A 21,916-nucleotide genomic window follows, 5' to 3' on the forward strand; every position below is an offset into this window, starting at 1 on the left:
CTGAGGCCTAAAGACACAGGAACATTTCTCCTCCACTGAGGCCTAAAGACACAGGAACATTTCTCCTCCACTGAGGCCTAAAGACACAGGAACATTTCTCCCCCACTGAGGCCTAAAGCCACAGGAACATTTCTCCTCCACTGAGGCCTAAAGCCACAGGAACATTTCTCCTCCACTGAGGCCTAAAGCCACAGGAACATTTCTCCTCCACTGAGGCCTAAAGACACAGGAACATTTCTCCTCCACTGAGGCCTAAAGACACAGGAACATTTCTCCTCCACTGAGGTCTAAAGCCACAGGAACATTTCTCCTCCACTGAGGCCTAAAGCCACAGGAACATTTCTCCTCCACTGAGGCCTAAAGACACAGGAACATTTCTCCTCCACTGAGGCCTAAAGACACAGGAACATTTCTCCTCCACTGAGGCCTAAAGACACAGGAACATTTCTCCTCCACTGAGGCCTAAAGACACAGGAACATTTCTCCTCCACTGAGGCCTAAAGACACAGGAACATTTCTCCCCCACTGAGGCCTAAAGCCACAGGAACATTTCTCCTCCACTGAGGCCTAAAGACACAGGAACATTTCTCCTCCACTGAGGCCTAAAGCCACAGGAACATTTCTCCTCCACTGAGGCCTAAAGAGACAGGAACATTTCTCCTCCACTGAGGCCTAAAGACACAGGAACATTTCTCCTCCACTGAGGCCTAAAGCCACAGGAACATTTCTCCTCCACTGAGGCTTAAAGACACAGGAACATTTCTCCTCCACTGAGGCCTAAAGACACAGGAACATTTCTCCTCCACTGAGGCCTAAAGACACAGGAACATTTCTCCTCCACTGAGGCCTAAGCCACAGGAACATTTCTCCTCTGAAGCCTAATCTTTCAAAATCTTTCAAAGCCTAATCTTTCAAAATCCACCGTAGAATCCAGGAGCTGTGAGGAACCCCTGTAGTCTAGAAGGCACCACATCTAGTAGAGTAAGGGACCTGGGAGGTTTCCAGGTGTTAACTTGAAGAGGGTGAGGTAGGGATGCTGGGAGGGCCCAGGTGTATCTTCAAAGCTGAAACTTGATGGATGTAATCCTACTAGTTTCTGGATTCATCTGCTGTTGATGACGAGGAATATTTTTTTCTTTTTCATTAGGTTTCCCATATTTTTTTTTTTCATTGTTTTCACTTTTCTTCCTGACAGTGACAATACTTGTGGTGCTTGGTTTATGTCATAACATTTGTTATTTAAAATTTTTGTTAGGATTGCAGGATCCTGAATTGGATACTTTTTAAATTTAATAAAAATATTCTGGCACAAGTGTTGAACCTTAAAAAAGGTTGGAAAATAATTAATGATAATAAACTAATAAAAATAGTACACATTTAATTTTCCCCACCACCAAACTTCCCCCTCCCACCCCACCCAGCTACTTTTTCATGCCACCCGGCTGGAAAAAATTTCTTGGGAGAACACTGTAATGTAACTCCTTAGTAACTGACCATGTTTTCTGAATGTAAACCACATGGAACTCACAGTGGGTATGTACAGAATATAAGATATTTTTATTCTTCTTCTTACAACAAAAACAATGTCAAGCCTTTCCTGATCTGCAGAAGAGAAGATGCTTTCTGTATCAGGTAGCTTATTTCAGCCCTGAACTGTGTTCAATTGATAACATTCTTTAGCGTCACCTCCAGACCGGCACAGAAACGAATGCATTTACGCTCCTCTGCCAGCAGGTGGAAACTGAGACACTGACTTTTCAGATCAGTACAAGTGGGTTGTGCAGTAGTGCTGCCGGATTTACGATTCGAATCGATTAAATTTTTTTTAAAAATCGGCCTCCCGATTCGATGACCGACCCTTCCTAAAGTAGGAGCGGCAGCGCTGCCTCTTGCTGGTCATCTGCTGCCACTCCTGCTTGAGGGGGGGGGTCAATCAGAAAGGCCTGCATGTTCTCCCAGCTTCCCCGCTCTTACCTTAAGCTAATACAGCAGCCTGTAGGATCGCCGGTGCTGTAGTGATCCTTGCAGCTGCCCGTCGTCCCCAGCAGCACGTTCTCTCTGAAGTCAGGGTTGGGTTCATGGCAGAGAAAATATGCCGCTGAGGATGACGGCAGCTGCAGGGATTGCTATAGCACCGGCGATCCTGCAGGCTGCTGTATTACCTTAAGGTAAAAGCGGGGAAGCTGGGGGAACATGCAGGCCGGCGGGAAGGCAGGCCTTCGCGGGGAGGGGGGATAGTATAACACATTTGCTATACTCGTATGTTGAAGATTGAGAGATGCCTGCCAGGCCTGTGCAGAGGGAGGAGGAGGAAGGGGTAAGAGAGGGGAGGGGAGATGCCAGACCTGGGATAAAGTGAAGGGAAGAGAGAGACCAAACCAAAAAGAAGGGGAGGAAAGCAGAGGAGAGGTGCTGGACTAATGGAGAGAGGGAGAGAGAGAAATGCAAGACCACAAGGGGAAGGGTACAAAAGGGACAGATACTGCTCCAAAGTAGGTGGGCAGGGTGCAGGATGGCAGGAGAGATAGTAGGAGAAAGTCTGTACCTGGGGAAGGGGATACAGGAGGTAAGGAAGAGAGAAAGAAGAAGCTGGATATGGGGAGAGACATGAAACAGAGATAAGATGCTGGGCATGGAGGGAGCATAGGAACAGAGACACAAGGGGGACACTACTGGAGAGGAGAATAGGGACAGGGACACAGAAGAGAGATGCTGGATGAAAGGATAGTTGAGAAAAGGAGAGATGGTGGATCTGGGGATGGTGGGGTCCATTGCTGCAGCTGCGGGGGGGGGGATGGAGATAAAAATAAGGAAAGATGCCAGACCTCCGGGGGAGGAAAGGAAAACAGAAGGTGAGGACAGAGATGGAAGATGGATGGTTAGCATGGAGAAAGAAGGAGAGCCTGATCAGAAGATAACCAGAGCCTGGGCCCAAAATGATTTGAAAAATGACCAGACAACAAAAGGTAGGAAAATAATTTTCCTATCTTTTTTTGTTTAAATCTTTTATTCATTTTAATAACCAACATCAAGTGCAACAGTTTATCAAACAGTTTACAAAATTAACAGCACCTAATTCCATCAATTAATATAATAAGTTCATATCCCTTTCCCCCCACCAACCCATTCATATAGTATAAAGACAATCAAGAGTAATACAAATGACCAAGATAAACAAATTACAATTTAAAAATAAATTAAGTACATATCCTTCCCCCCCCCCACCAACCCTTTCTGGATGTATACAATCAACAGGCAAAACTAACAATCAATCTTTACAAAATTTTGTCAATGGGTCCCAAATCTCCTTAAATTTGTTATAATGACTCAATTGTATTGCACTCATAAGTTCAAATTTATAAGTTTGGCACAAGGATTCCCACCAAAAACTATAGTTTAACCTGTCCCAATTTTTCAAAATAAGCTGCATGGCAACTCCCATCATGATGAAAAGTAATCTATTATTATATAAAGTTATGGGACTCTTGGCTCTCAAAAATGTCAGTGCCAATGGAACTTCCAATATTTTATTGATATGACCCCCAAATGGATTGCCAAAATTTAAGTATCAAGGGAGAAAAGAATCTTCTTTTGCTCTTGAGCAGATGATCCAGTGTCAATAATTTTATTTTCTGTTTTGTGATTACAATATGTCAGATTTGAAACGTGTATCCTTCCAGAGCTGGGGTTAGACTGTGAATGTGAGCTAGGATTTAACAGAGAGAGGAAAAGTATTTTTTGTTTGTTTATTTTGTTTACACCACAGGACCAGTGTGGGTAGGAGAGGGCAAAGGGGATGAAGAGGCTATAAAATAAACCCACCAGGATGTTGGGCAATTGGGCAGGAAAATCAAATCAATTCAATAGGCTGAATCGAATCAATTATTTTTTTTTTTTAAATCGGGCAGCACTACATTCAGTCTTTATTACACTTAGTCTTTTCTCAGTCTCTAGCAGGTGGAGTGGTAAGATTGTGCAGTCTGTGCTGAGGTTTGTTTGGGCCTGATGGATCTGATTTAGGGAATCTTTCTTGTCCCTTTTGCTCTCTGAACAGAGCATGGGGGACCTTCTTTAGTCCCTCCCCCCATATCCCCCACCTCCCCAGGTTTTCTGAATTTAGAGGAGCCTCAGGTGTACACCTGGCCACCTGTTAGGCACAGACTACAGTTTAGAGTGCCAGTGGAGTCTGCGTCTGCTCTCTTGAGACAGTTGGTGAGCTGTGAGCACTTAAAAAAAAAAGACACAAGACACAAGAAATAAAAAGAGCCTACAGTGGTTTTTGTATGGCATTTTTGGTGCATTCAGTATGAGTGCTTCAAAAAAGCAGCACAAGTGTGTTTTCTATGGGCGCTGAGTGGTGGATGCGGCTGGCAGGTGCACAAAATGTTCCGGTCGCCTCGAGGGGGCCCAGATTCCGGTGTTGGCATGCCAGGTTTCATTTTGCGCACCGCTTATCAGCGGGAGGCAGTAGTGAAGCCCACTCCGGGCTTTCCTCATCTGCTGGCGGTCTGGCAGATTCGGTGTTGCAGACTGCCAGGGAAGCTGGGGATTCCCTAATCGCTGCAGCTAGGGTGGCTGGCGGTTTATCTGTAGCGGCATGGTCGAGTTTGGCTTTGGTGCCATGTATTATTTCAGGTGACAGTTTATTGACAGCCCTTCCCTCTGTATTGGCGGGAAGCACATCCATTTTGCCCACGGCCTCAATTGACCTTCCTCCTGTCTTGGAACGGCAGGAACAGATATTAAATGTGACTTCTGCTCCTGTTATGATTTCTGTATTGCCGCCGGAGGGGTTTTTGCCTTGATTTTGTGTTAGACATGTGCAAAGCTTATTTACATTACATTAGTGATTTCTATTCCGCCATTACCTTGCGGTTTAAGGCGGATTACATAAGATTTACCAGGAGGTTACAAGAATTGTAGCTTTACATGAGAATTGTCATAGGGATTACATATGAATTACCTAAGAGATTGTTGGGAACTTGAGATGATATATGTTGGGTAGTTAAAAACTTTTTAGATTTGAAAGGGGTTAGAGAGTGAGGTGGTGGAGTTTGGGAAGGAACTGGTCTTGTTATATAGGTTATATGTATTTTTTGAAGAGTAGGGTTTTAGTTTCTTTCTTGAAGGTTTTGTAGTCTGTGGTCGAAGATAGCAGATTGGTGATTTGTCTGTCTAGTTTTGCTGCTTTGGTGGCTATTAGATTGTCATATTTACAGGCGGCTGGGAGTCCTGCTTTGGTACTGGGGGTGTCGGGGTTGTCTGGGGGGGGGTGTTCCCTTCCACGGCCATCCCTGCTCAGTCTCCTGCTATGGCTGCCTCTGTCCAGCCCCCTCAGCCATCATTCAAGCAGCCACTGGGGTCTTAGGATGAAGATTCTTTTCTGGCTGATCTGTTTTCTTTGAATGAGGACTTGGGTTTTGAGATGATGATTCTTTTCTGGATGATCTGTTTTTTCTGGATGAGGACTTGGATCTTGGGGAGGACCTTCCAGATCCATTAGGGGGGGCCTGATGTTTTAGATGGAGACTTTTCAGAGGTGCCTGTTGGTGAGGATGCATCTGTTCTGTGCATATTTCATCAGGAAGAGTTGCAGGAGCTCATTCTTCAGGTGTCTTCAGTTTTACATTTTGAGGAGGAAGCTAAGGACCCGCTTGGGTTGTGGACCTTCTTAGAGGGATCCAGTCAGCATCCCACTCTTTCTCTATGCATCAGAATATTCAGAATGTAGTACACGTTCAGTGGAACGTTCCGGACATGCCTTTTCGGTTGGTATCCCGGGCTTGTTTCCAGTGGTCTGACAGAGTTCTTGACCATGAGCTGACTATCCTTAGTGGACCAGGAAGTTGCTAAGATTGATCTGGGAGCTTCTTATCTCCCTGATGCCATATATGATCTGTTGTGCACCTCAGCCAAGTCCATGGCTCTAGGAGTAGCGATCCACTATACCCTGTGGCTTCAGGGTTGGTTGGCAGATAAGGCAGCTAAGGCTAAGCTCAGTACGTTTCCCTTTCAGAGCTCCTTTAGCGCTTGGAGTATCTCGGCGTTCTGTTCAACACCTTGGGGGGGAGTTTTCCGGAGGCTAGGATGTGCAAATTGCAGATGCAGATTCACTCTTTGATGGATTGCCGATGTCCACTAGCGCAGTACTTTCTGCAGGTCTTAGGGTCCATGACAGTCTCCTTGGTAGTGATCTGGTGGGCTTGGGCTCACATGCGTCCTCTTCAGTATGCACTTTTTTGGCGGTGGTTGCTACAGATTCACAATCTGGACTTTCTTTTCCCGTTTCGGTGATTAATTCATTGCAGCCTGTGCTGGTGGCTCCAGTCATAGAAACATAGAAATAGACGGCAGATAAGGGCCACGGCCCACAATCTGGTTCAGAGAGTGAGTCTTGATCAGCCCCAGTGGACAGTGCTTCTGACAGATGCCAGTCTCCTAGGTTGGGGGGGCTCAATGTCTCGGTTGCTCAGCTTAGGGCTGTTGGTCGCTGGTGGAGGAGTCCTGGTCGGTCAATGTTCTGGAGACCAGAGCAATTCGGCTAGCATTGGTAGAATTCCAGTCCTTGTTGGAGGGCAAGTCAGTTTGCATTCTCTCAGACAATGCCACATCGGTGGCTTATGTCAGTTGTCAGGGGGTACCAAGAGTCATTTGATGGCGCTGGAGACCTCTCTGCTCATCAGTGGAGGCTCATCTTCAGGACATCTCTGCTTCCCACATTGCTGGCGTGGACAATGTCCAGGCGGATTTTCTCAGTCGGCATGTGCTGGATCCCGACAAATGGTGGTGTCTCAGGTTGGAAGCTTTCAAGTTGTTCAGTCATGAGGTCGGCCGATCATGGAACTCTAATTTTCTTTCTTTTAGTCACTCCAGCCTGTGGGGCATTTCTGAAAGGTTCTTGTTCTAATCAGTATCCAATATGTGATTTTTTATTTTTTTCCCCTTTGTCTTCTCCATGTGAATGTGGAGTCGCTATGTTATTATTCAGACTAGTTGATTTCTGTTTGGCTATTCGTTAAGACTGATGGATTGTAATACGTACTGCACAGCCCACTTGTATTGAAGCCAAAACTTAGTGTCTCTGTCTCCACCTACTGGAAGAGGAGCGTAAACCTATCCGTTTCTGTGCCGGTCTGGAGGGACTAAAAGAAAGAAAATTAGCAGGTAAGGACCTAATATCTCCTTTGAAAAATAGCACATAGAACAAGGAAAACATAAACCTATGAAAAAAAACATTACAAACTGGGGGGAGTGTTCCATTTATTGGGATTTATTGGCTGCTTTCTCATGTAGTGCTTTACAATACATTGAACAGTAATCAGGTATTGTTAATTATTCTCCTTATCTGTCTCAGTGGGCCCACAATCTAACTATGGTACCTAGAGGGTTGAGTGACTTGTACTGGATCACAAGGAGTAGCACTGGTACGAACCCACAATCTCGGGGTGCTGAGGCAGTAGCTCTAATCACTAGGCCACTTCTCCATGAATACATTTCGATGCTAGCATTGATGCTCATAATGCCGGATATGCACCTCTGCACTATTCTGAAAATGAAGACAATAGCATGTATTTTACAGGTGGGCATGCACATGGATGAACTCTGGGTCTAGGGGTGGGAGTGCATATTTGCACATGTAAATTATACTGTAGGATACCCTAAGTTATGCATGTATTACTGGCATTTAACTGGTGTAAGTGTTCACGCCTAAGCACGTAGCTGCATATATACTATTTATGCTGGTATTCTTTAAACGAAGTGCCTTACTGTCCCTCCGGATCAGTCCAGGTTCATGGGTATATACTGTCTTACCAGCAGATAGAGACTGGTAACTACTTACTCAGAATCACATGCAGCCTCTAGCCAGACAGTAGCTTAGTCTCCATCTACTGGAGAGGTACCCTGGCTGTGGTCTGATAGGTCCAGAGGGGCTGTCTTAGTAAAGAATAAAGGATCAATCTCCCCTAGTACTCTTTTGAAATAAATACAATTTTAGAAAGGAGGAATGAGGCTAGGCTTGATCTTTCTAGGTGAAAAAGCCTAGAATTTATTTAAAGATTTCTTATACACCGCAAATCTAAGCAGTTTACAACATACATGCATATATAAAATAGATATAACATTAAAACATACTCCTCTTCAATGTCTAAAATTTTCTGTTTTAGAAACATGATGGCAGATAAAGGCCAAATGACTCATCTAGTCTGCCCATCCGCAGTAACCATTATCTCTTTCTCTCTCTGAGAGATCCCACGTGCCTATCCCAGGCCCTTTTGAATTCAGACACAGTCTCTGTCTCCACCACCTCTTCTGGGAGGCTGTTCCATGCATCTACCACCCTTTCTGTAAAAAAGTATTTCCTTAGATTACTCCGGAGCCTATCACCTCTTAACTTCATACTATGCCTTCTCATTGCAGAGTTTCCTTTCAAATTAAAGAGACTCGACTCATGCGCGTTTACATTATGTAGGTATTTAACCATCTCTATCATATCTCCCCTCTCCTGCCTTTCCTCCAAAGTAAACAGATTGAGATTTTAAAGTCTGTTCCCATACGCCTTATGATGAAGACCACATACTATTTTAGTAGCCTTCCTCTGGACCGACTTCATCCTTTTTATATCTTTTTGAAGGTGCGGCCTCCAGAATTGTCCACAATATTCTAAATAAAGGTCTCACCAAAGTCTTATACAGGGGCATCAATACCTCCTTTTTCCTACTAGCCATACCTCTCCCTATGCAACCTAGCATACTTCTAGTTTTCACCGTCACCTTTTCAACCTGTTTGGCCACCTTAAAATCATCACATACAATCACACCCAAGTCCCACTCTTCTGTCATACATCTGTACTGTTCCCTCGGGTTTTTGCAGCCCAAATGCATGACCTTGCATTTCTTAACATTAAATTTTAGCTGCCAAATTTCAGACCATTCTTCAAGCATCGCCAGGTCTTTCTTCATGTTGTTCACATCATCCAGCGTGTCTACTCTATTGCAGATTTTGGTATCATCTGCAAAGAGGCAGATCTTACCCGACAACCCTTCAGCAATATCATTTATAAAAATGTTAAAAAGAACAGGCCCAAGAACAGAATCTTGAGGCACACCACTGGTAACATCCCTTTCCTCAGAGTGATCTGCATTGATCACTACCCTCTGTTGCCTTCCACTCAACCAATTCTTGACCCAGCCCATCACTTTGGAACCCATCCCGAGGGCACTCAGTTTATTTATTAGATGTCTGTGTGGAACACTGTCGAAGGCTTTGCTAAAATCTAAATACACCACTTCTAGCGCACATCCTCTATCCAATTCTTTGGTCACCCAGTCAAAGAAATTGATCAGATTTTTCTGACAAGACCTACCTCTAATGAATCCATGTTGCCTCCGGTCCTGTAATCCACAGGATTCCAGAAACTTGACCATTATCTGTTTTAAAAGAGTTTCCATTAATTTGCTTACCACAGAAGTCAGACTTACCAGCCTTTAATTCCCTACTTCTGCCTTACTTCCACTTTTGTGGAGAGTGACAACATGTGTCCTTTGCCAATCCTCCTAACTTTTACTTACTTGTCTCACAAAAAGGTTTGTCGCCCTTACAATTGTTCCTTTCAGTTTTTTTTTTTTTTGAAAATATTTTTATTGAATGAACCAGTCACGAGAAGTACAATCAGCATCCAAGCCAAAAGATAATAACAGCATAGATACAATAATCAGGTATACAATACAGCTAGGCCAGAGATCAGACAGTCAAACATAGCCGTCTCATGAAAGGTCGCAATTTTCATATTTAAAACAGAACAACAGAAAAACAAACCTCCCTCCCGTCCCCCGCCCCAAACCCCCCCCCTTGCATCCTAAGGAACTAACCCAGCTTAGAACGAGTCCCAGCACTCCACATAAGCCACTGATTGCCAGCTAGTGGCATCCTTCTTGCGTTGCCTCTCCCAGACCGCCATTTGGGACATACTAGCTCTCCATTGTTGGAACGTAGGGCACACACTACCCACCCAGTGTTGCAGAATTAGCTTCTTAACGAGCCCTAGGGCCACCAGCACAAAGCGTTGCAGAGGCGCAGAAATACCAGCCTCAGTTAGGGGAGCCGTGACACCAAGCAGCAGAGTCTTGTACGACCATTCCAGGGAGCACCCCAAAACATCCTCCACCTCTTGAAGTGCACGTACCCACAGCGATCCCACCAAAGAGCATTCCAAAAAATGATGCACCAGCGTCCCCTTGAGAGCAGGACACCTGGTACAAAAGGCATCAGGCCACAGACCCATAGTGTATCCAACGCTGCGGGTTATATAAGCCCTATGCACGATCTTAAGATGAATTTCATGTAAGGCAACGTTGGGAGTCGCCCCCGCACCATCCGCAAAGCAATGTGACAACTCAGCAACCGTAACCTCTTCACCCAACTCAGAGCTCCAGCCATCCGCCATTCGGGACAGAAAAACCTCAGCAGGCCTCCAATCTCTCCCCAGTTTGTACCAAGCCGAGAGCGAGTTAAATTCAAGGGAGAGGGAAAGGAAAGCCTTATCCAGCGAGGAAAAAGAGGGTAACTCCCCGGACGGCAGCCGAAGCGAAGAACAATAACTACGTAGTTGTAGATAGAACAGTACGGACCCTGCAGTCCACGCCCAGTGCTCCTGACATGCAAAAAAATCCGGCAGTCGCCCCGAGCCCAGCTCCACAAGCTGGCCAACAAATCGGCACCCGGATCGGCTAGCCCGCACAAAGAAGACATGTGCACCCGCAGGGAAAGCAGGATTAGCCACGAACTCCACGAAAGGGGAGGGGCCCGACGAACCCCCCACTTCTCTGCGCCACCACCCCCAAGCAGTCCGCAAAGGTCGCAACAAGGAAGCACAAGTGCCAGCCCCGGGTCTCAAGAGATTGAACACGGATACCGGGTCCGCCAACATGGACCAAAAACCCCTCGGGGCAAACTTAGTCTCCCCTGTGTAGATTTCGTGCACCCAACGAAGCAAAGCCGCCACGTTATAGAGTCGGAGATCCGGGAGATTCACCCCTCCCTGAGACCGTTCTCTAATAAGCTTTGGGTAACCAATTCGCGCCCTTTTAGAGCGCCATATGAAAGAGGAAACAATGCCTTTATATTTCCTAAAATCTCTACATGTGACCCACAGAGGCACCATCTGCAAAGGATAGAGCAGCTTTGGCAAGAGGACCATCTTAAAAAGAGCAACGCGACCAAGAAAAGAAATCGGAAAGTCCATCCACCGCTTGCAAAGCGATCCAACCGCATCTAGTTTGTCAAGCACATTTTTTCTATATACCACCCGAGGATCCGCATGCAAAAACACTCCCAGGTATTTAAGCGTGCCCCCAGACCATTTTAATGGGAAAGAAGGGTCATGGTGAGCCACACAGTGAGAGTGAACCGCCAAAGCTTCCGATTTTTCAAAATTAATACTCAAACCGGAAAACATGCCAAATTGTTGGATAATCTGAATTAGTGCAGGCACTCCCGTAATAACATCCCCCAAAAATATAAGCATATCATCAGCAAACAAATTGATTCTAAATTCTTGCGTCCCCAGATGTATACCCCGCAATTTTGTAGTGTGCCTGATCTTAATCGCTAGAGGTTCAAGGGCCAATACGAACAGCATAAGAGAGAGCGGGCATCCCTGACGCGTGCCTCGAGCTAGGGAAAAGGAGGAGGTGAGCGCCCCATTCACCAAGATCTGTGCAGTCGGCTGCTCATATAGTGAACGTACCCCGGCCAAAAAGCTCCCCATGATACCCATCTGTGGTAAAATCCAGAATAGATAATCCCAGAGAACTTTATCAAATGCCTTTTCCGCATCCAGGCTGACAATAAGGGCATTCTCCTGCCCCTGGTGTCTCCGGAGCAGCGCCGGGTTCTGAAGTACAGATAGGGCTCGCAAAACATTAGCTGAAGAATACCGCCCTGGGACAAACCCGGCCTGGTCCGGGTGAACCAGACCGGGCAGGACCTTGCCAAGTCGTGCAGCCATAATGGCCGCAAAGAGCTTAATATCTTGATTCAACAGAGATATAGGCCGATAGGACCCCAGCTGGTCTTCCGCCCGTCCAGGTTTCGGTAATACAACTATGTGAGCGTGAGTAAGCCGATGCGGAGGCAAACCCCCCTCACACATGGCCTGACATAAAGCCTGAAAGGGACCAATAATCCTCTCCCCCAGCAATTTGTAGTATTCGGGGCCCAGTCCATCCGGGCCAGGAGCTTTCGCAAGCTTTAAAGCCCGTATAGCTCTCTGGATCTCAATGCCCTGCACTGGAGCGTTAAGTGCGTCCCTCTGGTCCTGGGACAACTCAGGGAGGGGAAGGCCACGAAAAAACTCTGCTCTCTGCTCAGTGTCACAGCCCCCCCGATCATAGAGAGCCCGATAAAACTGTACAAAACTCTGTTGAATAGCCTCGGGCGAAGTTGCCTCAGAGCCATCAGGAGCCCAGATTTTGGGAATATGTCGCCTGCGGGCCCTGCGATTAACCAAGGAGGCCAACAATTTCCCTGCCTTGTTGCCCCACCTATGCAAACGGTATTTATACATCTGAATATCCCGCAGGGCTCTCTGTGCCAGTAAATCATTAATTTGACGTCGCAGCTCCACGTATTGACTCTTGAGGGCTGAGGAACTCTTTCTATGCAACTCCCCCCGCACCTGACCCAACTGACGGGACAGATCCAGCAGTGCCTTATCCTGTACTTTCCGTTTATGGGAGGTGTAAGCCATAATTTTACCCCTTAGAACAGCTTTACTAGCCTCCCAGTATGTCACCTCGGAAACATCAGAAGAGGAGTTATCGGTTAGATAAGAATCCCATTGGTTCGCCAAAAAAGTGCGGAAATCTTTATCCTCATACAAAGTGGGATTCATTCTCCAGCCCGACAAGGTCCTCTGGGGCGCCTGATGGTCAAGAAGCTCCATCCAGACCATGTGATGATCGGAGAGTACTCCATCCTCAATCATCACTCTACGGACTCTGGACACAAGGGGTGGGGCAACTAGCAAATAATCCAGTCTACTGTGTGCTTTATGCACTGGTGAATAGAAAGTAAAATCAGATTCGTCTGGATGGAGCGTGCGCCAAAGGTCCACAAGGCCCAACTGCGAGGCAACAAAGTTGATCCCCTTGTGTTCCCCTTGATGTAAGCGAGGCCTGGGAGGTTTACAGTCAATTAGGGGGTCAGCAGTAATGTTGAAATCCCCACCGAGCACCAGTTGGTACTCAGAAAAGGGAGCAAGGGCAGCAACTAATACAGAGAAGAAACGGTGAGAATACACATTAGGGGCATAGATAGAGCAAAAAACATATTTCGTTCCCTGAAACACCCCTGCCCAAATTACATACCGACCCTCAGAATCCGAAATCATTTTGTGCATAGTACAGGTATGTTTCTTATGGAAAAGCACAGCTACACCCCGCTGTCTGTTATTAAAGGAAGCAAAAACAAATTCACCCACCCAATCCCTGCGGAGCTTAGCATGCTCAGACGCGTTGAGATGTGTCTCTTGAAGAAGCAAGACATCCACCTGTAGTTTCCTACAGTACTGAAGTACCTTACTACGCTTAACAGGAGAGTGTAACCCATCTACATTAAAGCTAGCAATCTTAACCCCCGGCATAATAACCAGCTATATCCAAAATACACAAAAAAGACCAAAGATCATACGGGACTGCAGCACCAGCCTCCCAGCCGAGCCGGCGCTCCGTCCACTCATACAAAAGTTCAGACTGAGCCAGATTCCTAGGATGCACTCCATACCCCAAACTACCCACCAACTCAACAGTCAACTTCTTCAAACAAACCCCCCCCCTGCAGACAAAAGAACCCACCCCCCTCCCCTCCAACAAACCCCCCACCTTATTCCCCATCCACACTGGCGACCACACCCCCATGCCACCAACACCCACCGCACTCAAACACCGATGCTCACACTCCCCCCACACCCTCCCCCAACCCCCCCTCCCCCACGCAGCTCCCGCCACAAGCACCGGTCGCAGCCATGCCCAAATCAGCCTAAGATAAAACAGTGGAGAACAGAGGACAGGAAAACATCCCAGCCCCCGGACAAAAAGACCAAACACAAAGGGTCACAAAATAGTAAAAGAGATCCAAGACAGCCAGCCCCGCAGATTAACACAAAACAAGACAGCTAGCTCTCCTGGGCAGGTCTAAAAGGGATTCAGAATAATGTCATCAGAAGTCCAATCCTGCTCAAAAGCCGGCTGAAAGGGGTAGGAGCATCTTCTCCCCAAGTATCTTGCCAGCAAACCACCAAAGGCCCCTCAGCACGCATCCGGCAGCAACGCAACCAAATCCAAGCCAAGAAGCTCCATCCACATGGCAGCAAGGTAATCCAATCCAAACAAGCAAGAATAGTCTTCGTCCTAGAGGAGTCCATGAGAAAGCATAGGAGGCCCGAAGGCTCACTTCCAAAGCAAAAGTCTCCAAATCCTCCGACAGGGATGCCCCCTGAAGAACAAGCTCATCCCTGAGCAGGGAGACTCTCGATGAAGCGCTTCAGCTCCTCCGCTTTAGATACCGTAAAGGTGCGGTTCTCATGGGTCAAGCGCACCTTAGCCGGGTAGAGAAAGGCAAATCGGATTCCCCTGGAAACCAGTTGAGAGCAATAAGGCGTGAAGGTTCTTCTCAACTCCGCCACTTTAGTAGAGAAATCCTGAAAGATCAGTAGCTTAGCACCCTCATACAGCAGATGTCGCGCCCGCTTAAACAAATCAAGTAAGCGGGCTTTAACAGCATAATTGTGGAAGCGGGCCAGCACAGCTCGAGGTCTGTTATTACCATCCGGATCATGCCTATGCCCCACACGATGAACACGCTCCACTACCACAGGTCCCTCAGCGTCCGGAAAGCCAAGCTCCTTGGGCAGCCAATGTTCAATCAAGTGCTTAAGCTCAGAATCTGGTACAGTCTCTGGTATTCCAATAAATCTAAGATTCTTTCTGCGAGCCCGGTTTTCCTGATCTTCCACTTTCTCCTCCAGCTGGGAAACCCGGGCCTCCAGAGAAGCAAGCCTGCCATCAGCTATTCCAGCCCTGTCTTCTTGAGCCGATAGTCGCTCCTCTACTTGTTGCAGTTGTGCAGCCTGCCCCACCAGGGTATCTTTAAGGTCATCCATAGAGGCATGCAGCTTGGCCAGTTTTTCATCAAGCAGCTGCGAAAGGTGCCTCATGGAGACCTGCATCACCTCGTCCGGGGAGTGGGCCGTCACGGCGTCCGTTTGGGTCTCCGCCATCTTACTCGCCGGGCTCCCAGTGGTCTTTGTCGGCCGCGAAACCTTTGGCGGCATACTCCGCCGCTGAAGAGTGCAAGTCGCGGTGGTGCTCAGCCCCCGGTCGGTCCCGGTGCCTAGCAACAGCTGTGCCGGTAAGGATCTATCAGGGGTCTAACAAGAGCTGATCAGAGGCACACCGGGAAAAGAGAAAGTCAGTGAAAAGCAAGGGAGGCAGAGCGGTTCTCAGTGGTTCTCAGTGTGCAAGCTCACCAGCCAGCACGTGGTCCCCCGCCATTTTGTGCGCCGGGCTCCCCAAGGACCATGTCGGCCTCGAAATCGCTGGCGGCTTACTTCGCCGCTGGGTCGTGCAAGCCGCGAGTGCAGCCCTCCGCCGATTCCCGGTGCTTAGCAACGGCTGCGCCGCATAGTTGAAAGCCTGTGCCGGTCCAGAGTGCGCCGGGAGGGGAGGAAGTCGGGGGAAGCAGAGCGGAGCTCAGTGTGCAGACGTCCGATCAGGAACCAGCCATCACGTGACCCCCGTTCCTTTCAGTTTTACCCACTACATTTACACTCCTTCCAGACATTCCCACCCACACAACAATTCCTCGACGTAAACCCCCATTCTAACAATGTTAGTTTTTTAAAGTCTAGAACCTTTGCTTTTGAATAAGCCCTCTCTATACCCTTCTTAATATTAAACTATACCATGCAGTGATCACTGGATGGCAGATGATCACCCTCTATAACATCAGAAACACTTTCCCCGTTTGTAAGCACTAAGTCCAGTATGACCCCATCCCGCGAGTTCCATTACCAACTGCTGGAACAGTTCTCCTTGTAGAGAATCCAGAATCTCCCTACTTCTAGAAGACCCCGCAATAGGGATACCCCAATCAACATCCGGCATGTTAAAATCACCTATCAGCAAGACTTCCCCTTTTTTTAGATATATTATGAATGTCTACTATTAAATCTCTATCTACTTCTTCCGTCTGTGAAGGCCTATATATCACACCAATGTAAATATATTCATCATTTCCTCTTTCCAAATTGATCCACAGTGCCTCTTCCTTGCCCTGCAGATCCTGCAATTGTGTGGCTTTAATATGATCTTTAACATATAACGCTACTCCTCCTCCTTTTCTTCCCGGTATAACTACATCCCAGTCATGGTTCTCTGTAAACGCCACTATATCCAACTCCTCTTCTTCCATTGCAGCTTCTAGATCCAGAATCTTGTTTCCCATACTTCGAGCATTAGTATATACTGCTTTCCAAACAAATGCCTGAGAAAACAGATGTGCTTTTAAAAGTTTTTCTAAATGAACTCGAGGACTTAGTCTTTCTCAGTTCCTTTGAAATTCTGTAGCCGCTTCCAGCATTCGCCATGCCCACAGTGATGTTGGGTGGCTTAAAGGGCCTACGAAGACGCAATTCGGCACCAGTTTTTTAGGCATCTTGAAGCTCAGTTAAAAACGGTGGGGGTTTTTTATTTTTACTGAACTTGGGCGCCAATTGGCTTCAGTTAGAGAATTCAGACCTAAATGTTCTATTTCAATAGTATCCTTCAAAGATATTCCACACCAAACCATCTGCTCATGGGCGACTGTCGGCTTTCACCTCCATCTTAGTATAAAAGCTCCTTTTCAAATGATAGTAACAGCAGCCCGGTTCCATCCTGGTTAAGGTGGAGGTCATCCTTTTGGAATATGTTCCCCCTTTCCCAGAATGTTGCCCAGTTCCTAACAAATCTAAATCCCTCATCTCTTCAGCATTGTCTCAACCACACTTTGAGACTTCAGAGCTCTGCCTACCTTTTGGGTCCTGTTCATGGAATTGGAGAGTATTTATTTATATATTCAATTTTCTGTACCGTTCTTCAGGGGAGCTCAGAACGGTTTACATGAATTTATTCAGGTGCTCAAGCATTTTTCCATGTCTGTCCTGGTGGGTTCACAATCTCTCTAATGTACCTACGGCAATGGGAGGATTAAGTGACTACCCTGAAGGATCCTCACTCGGGGCCTTCTGGTCTTGTTCTGCCAGAGGGCTTTTAACTTCTGCCCTCATGGCCAAACAGATGAATATTCCCTGTTCTTATGGTGGATTCAATCCAGTGAGGAGGTGTTTCTTGTACCACCCACTCCTTCACACAACTATAATATCATTGGTCTGATCATAAGCATGGCAGCTTTCTGTTCTCTTTAGGGAGACTGTTAATATTATCATTCCTGGAATATTAATGCTATACCCAGTATTACATGCTGCTAATGCAACTTCTTTACCATATAGAAAACACCTCAACATTTCCCACACTCTTCTTCTGTAGAATCACAGAGAGACAGACTCTGATGCCTCCGAAAGAAAGCATCTTGGCCTTCAGTGAGGTGAAAGGAGAAAAAAGTGCTTTGATTGGCACAACTGTAGCGAGTAACATAGTAATTTGGTAAGTAGTGTGGCTTTTTAATTTGAGAAGATGCAAATTAATTATTGTTCTTGGTTAAAATTGTATACAACCCCAAGGGAAGGCAGAAGAGAGTCTGAAAGGCTGTGGCAGGATGGAAACCCAGTTAGAAGCCCTTCAGTTGAATCCCAAAGTCTGCACCTATCGGTTATTTAAGGGAGGCTCTGTGCCAGAGTAATGTTATTCTATGAAAAGGACTATACAGTTCTTTCTGATTTATAAGTAAGTGAACCTTAAAGGAATCATTTCTTGCATTTTGTTAGGAATTTGGTTACTGGACAGCTTCTGAAGATGATATCCATTGGTAAATCATACCAAGCTCCCATCTGTCACAAGGCCTACTCTGAGTCTGTAAGTCTTCTAAATATTAGACTGGGTGGTTGTGCTGCAGGAAAGTTGGCAGTGAAGCGTGCAAGGTTTGAAGGTCAGGTCCCCCACAAGGCGAGGTGGTAGGGGGTTACGTGAGAGGTGCCCTTACAAACGCCAGGTCCCAGGTTCAGTTCCCTCACAGAAGATTCACCAGGAGTAGAATCAAATAAGAAACACAGCCAGAGGTGATTGCATAAAGAATATATTATAGAAATAGGCTTACAGAAAAGCAATATTCATAAGCATTACAATTAAGCATTACAATTAATGAGAGAGCAAAGCAGTTTCCCTGCCTTACAGAGTTCAGAGGAAAAGAAAGACATAGAAGCGTGAAGTTCCAGGGAGATCCAGAGAGAGATTGAGAAAGGGGGATGGGGTGATGTTCTAAGCTTCGGGTTCCATAGATAAAGAGAAGGATAGACAGAGAGATAGACAGAGAAAGAGAGAGAGATAGAAATGTGTTGCAGAGAGGAGGCTTTTATAGCTTGGAATCTTATTCTGAATACAGAAACTATTGTATTTCCCAGTATCTTTCTGTTTAGAATTTGTAAACTGTTTGAAACAATGGTTAGTTTAATTGATAAGGAGGGTGTGATACTTGCAGGCGTGGTAGATGGGATTAGTCTCTGGCTTCTTTGTCCCATTCAAGCAGCCTGTCTTCTTGATAAATAATCCAGTCTGGCTGGATGATTAATGTTTGTGAATTCTGTGCAGGAGCCCATAATTCTGCATCAACATTCCAGTCAGATTGATATAATTTCCCATAGGCCTTTGCTGACATTGGTTATGCCAACTGAAAATGCTGCTTGCTAGCAATAGCTATGCTGACAAAGCGGTCGGCTAAAATTACAATGCAAATCTAAAGACTGACTGAGTAACCCTATATTTTAGAACTTACTTCCTAGGCTATCCCAGCTGTCCAGTGGTGCTTCTGTATGCTGCAATGTGAAAGACCTGTGTGTAACTCCCATGTTTAGTTTCTGCTCTCTAGGCCTGTTGGAGCTAGAAATGCTAAGAGAGAGCATTCACATACCTTGTAGGTGTTCTGTCCCCACCCCATCCCTGCAGACTCTGTCCTCATTTGTGCAAGCCCCAAACACTTGGGATTTTATAAGGAGCGCCCTAGTATCTAGAGCTACAGTTTCAGCATCCTGAGGTTGTGGGTTCTAACTAAGCCAAAAAAAGTGTAATCATGGCTTTGTCTCATCCAGGAATGTGCCAAGTGTACCAGGTAGCCTTTCTTGGGGTTTCTTAACACTGCCTGCTTCTTTGTGGTTGACAACAAACCTGTTAAAACTAAACTAAACCTTAAGTTTATATACCGCATCCTCTCCAAGGAAGTGGAGCTCGGCACGGTTTACAAGAACTTAAAATAGAAGAAGAGAAAGGAAAAGGTTTACATGAGCTTATATATAGAATGGAAGAGTAAGGGGGAAAATAGAATTACATGTTAGAGAAGAGCCAAGTTTTCAGTTGCTTGCGGAATAGTTGGAGAGAGCCCAAGTTCCGCAATGGGATAGTAAGGTCATTCCAGAGACCTGTGATTTTGAAGAGAAGAGATTTTCCCAGTTTACCTGCATAGAGAATACCGCGTAGAGAGGGGAAGGATAGTTTATATCTTTGGGCGGGTCTGGTGGAGTCAGGACTCGAGGAGTTAAAGGATAGTGGGATTAGGGGAGGAAGGATGCCATGAATGATCTTAAAAGCCAGGCAGGAGCATTTGAAATGGATTCTGGAAATCACTGGGAGCCAGTGAAGATTGGACAGGAGTGGGGAGACATGGTCAGATTTGCGTTTTGCAAAGATCAATTTGGCTGCAGTATTCTGGATAAGCTGGAGTTTTTGAAGACTTTTTTTTGTTAGGCATAAGTAAATGGCATTGCAGTAGTCAAGTTGGGAGAGGATGATGGATTTGACGAGGACGGCGAAATGTTTTTGGCAAAAGTAGGATCTTACTTTCCTCAGCATGTGGAGGCTGAAAAAGCATGATTTTGCCAAGGAGTTGAGGTGGTCGTTGAGGGAGAGAGAAGAATCAATAGTGATGCCAAGGACCTTGCTTGAGAACTCAAGGTGCAGAGCAGCGCCTGTGAGTAGTGCAAAGATGGTGGGCAGGTGTTCTAACTTTGGGCCGAGCCAGAGTAATTTTGTTTTTGATTAATTTAGTTTCATCTGTACCGAGAGGGACCAGGAGTGGAGTCTCATTATGCAAGATGTAATGTTCTCGTGGAGTAATCTGTAATCAAAGTGGTCATGTTAGCAGAGGAATGTAGGATGGTCATGTAACACCAATTTTTAGAAAGGGCTCTGGGGTCATTTGGAAATTAGTCTGATGCCTGTGCTGGGTGAAATGGTTAAGCTATCCTTAAAATACAATTATCAGTCATATAGATACCCAGCTTAATGGGAGTGTGTCAGTATGGATTCAGTGAAGGCAAATCTTACCAGTTTATAAGGTTATTTTGAAGGTGTAGACAAACAAGTTGACAATGGCAAGTTGCTTAATATAGTGCATTTGGATTGTCAGAAAGCATTTGCCTCCAAATGAGAGATGCCTTATGAAACTGAACAGTCATACGAAAGGAGGCCATGCCTTTTTGTGGATTGCAAACTGGCTGAAAGAGAGAAAACAGGAGTAGGACTAAATGATCAGTTATCCACATGGAAAAGAGTCAGCAGGAGCATACTTGATTGGTCTATATTAGAGACTGACATGGTGACAGAACACTGCGGTGGACCATGGTTCAACCTCAGAGATGTGAAAAATATTGGGCCATCTACCACTGGAATGGGAACAAGGCCTTTAACAACACCGTGGGAGCGGTAAAAGGTCTTGCTCCCCTGGAAAAAAGAAAAATTGCACCCAGGCTGGCATCTTCGTGAAACCAGAAGTTACCGTATTTTCACGCATATAACGCGCACCCGGGTATAGCAAGCGGGAAACCTATAAAAGATCATTTTAATTTGATCTCTTCAGATTGGTATTCTGCATTTATCTTGTAGAGTTTATCAATTAAATTTAAATTTACCACCATAATGCCAGGAATGAGATGAAAGTCATATACAGCGGACTTTAAGCTTAAAGTCATTGCGAAAGCTGAGGAAATAGGCAACCGGGCCGCAGCGAGAGAGTTCGATGTTGGAGAAACATCGGTACGTGAATGGAGAAAAGATAAGAAGGAACTGGAGAAATGCAATTCGCGAAAACGGGCACGTTGTGGGGCCAAACCAAAATGGCCTCAGTTGGAGGATGACTTGAAGCAGTGGATTCTGAGGAGAAGGGAGCAAAATCAATCAGTCTCTACCATTGCAATTCAGATGAAGGCAAAACTACTTGCCAATGGAAGAGGAATAACCGACTTCAAAGCTGGCTTCACATGGATCTCGAAATTTATGAAAAGGAACGGACTATCGGTTCGAATGAGAACAACTGTTGGCCAGCGACTTCCGGATGACTGGCAGCAAAAATTGATCGATTTCCGTGACTTTGTCGCCAAAGAAATATCTGAACTTGTCATCACTGCAAAGGACGTCATCAATGGATGAAATTCCAATGGCATTCGACATTCCAGCGACAAGAACCATAGCCCCCACAGATACTAAATCTGTTGCCATCACCACAACTGGGCATGAAAGAACATGTTTTACAGTAGTTCTTGGTTGCTCAGCTAGCGGGGTTAAGTTAAAGCCCATGGTCATTTTCAAAAGGGTCACTATGCCCCGTGAAAAACTGCCCACCAGTGTGGTTGTGCACTGTAACAAGAAGGGATGGATGGACTGTGACGTAATGAGATTGTGGGTAGATAAATGCTTTAGGGCAAGACAGGGTG

At 46.0% G+C, this 21,916-nt stretch overlaps 1 protein-coding gene across 8 annotated transcripts in view; it reads left to right on the forward strand.

Annotated features, from left to right (window-relative positions):
- Window positions 1–21,916, forward strand: part of PALB2 (partner and localizer of BRCA2) — a 122,850-nt gene that overhangs the window by 75,498 nt on the left and 25,436 nt on the right. For 4 of the 8 annotated variants that reach the window (XM_033914138.1, XM_033914137.1, XM_033914135.1 and 1 more), the window contains 2 exons: window positions 17,586–17,702; window positions 17,984–18,071. The exons of the other annotated variants lie outside the window; for them this stretch is intronic. In XM_033914138.1, the coding sequence (XP_033770029.1) occupies window positions 17,586–17,702; window positions 17,984–18,071 (205 nt within the window). The remainder of the gene's footprint in view (window positions 1–17,585; window positions 17,703–17,983; window positions 18,072–21,916) is intronic. 8 annotated transcript variants of the gene reach the window in all.

Source organism: Geotrypetes seraphini, chromosome 11 (genome assembly GCF_902459505.1).
Source record: "Geotrypetes seraphini chromosome 11, aGeoSer1.1, whole genome shotgun sequence".
NCBI classification, from domain to species: Eukaryota; Metazoa; Chordata; class Amphibia; order Gymnophiona; family Dermophiidae; genus Geotrypetes; species Geotrypetes seraphini.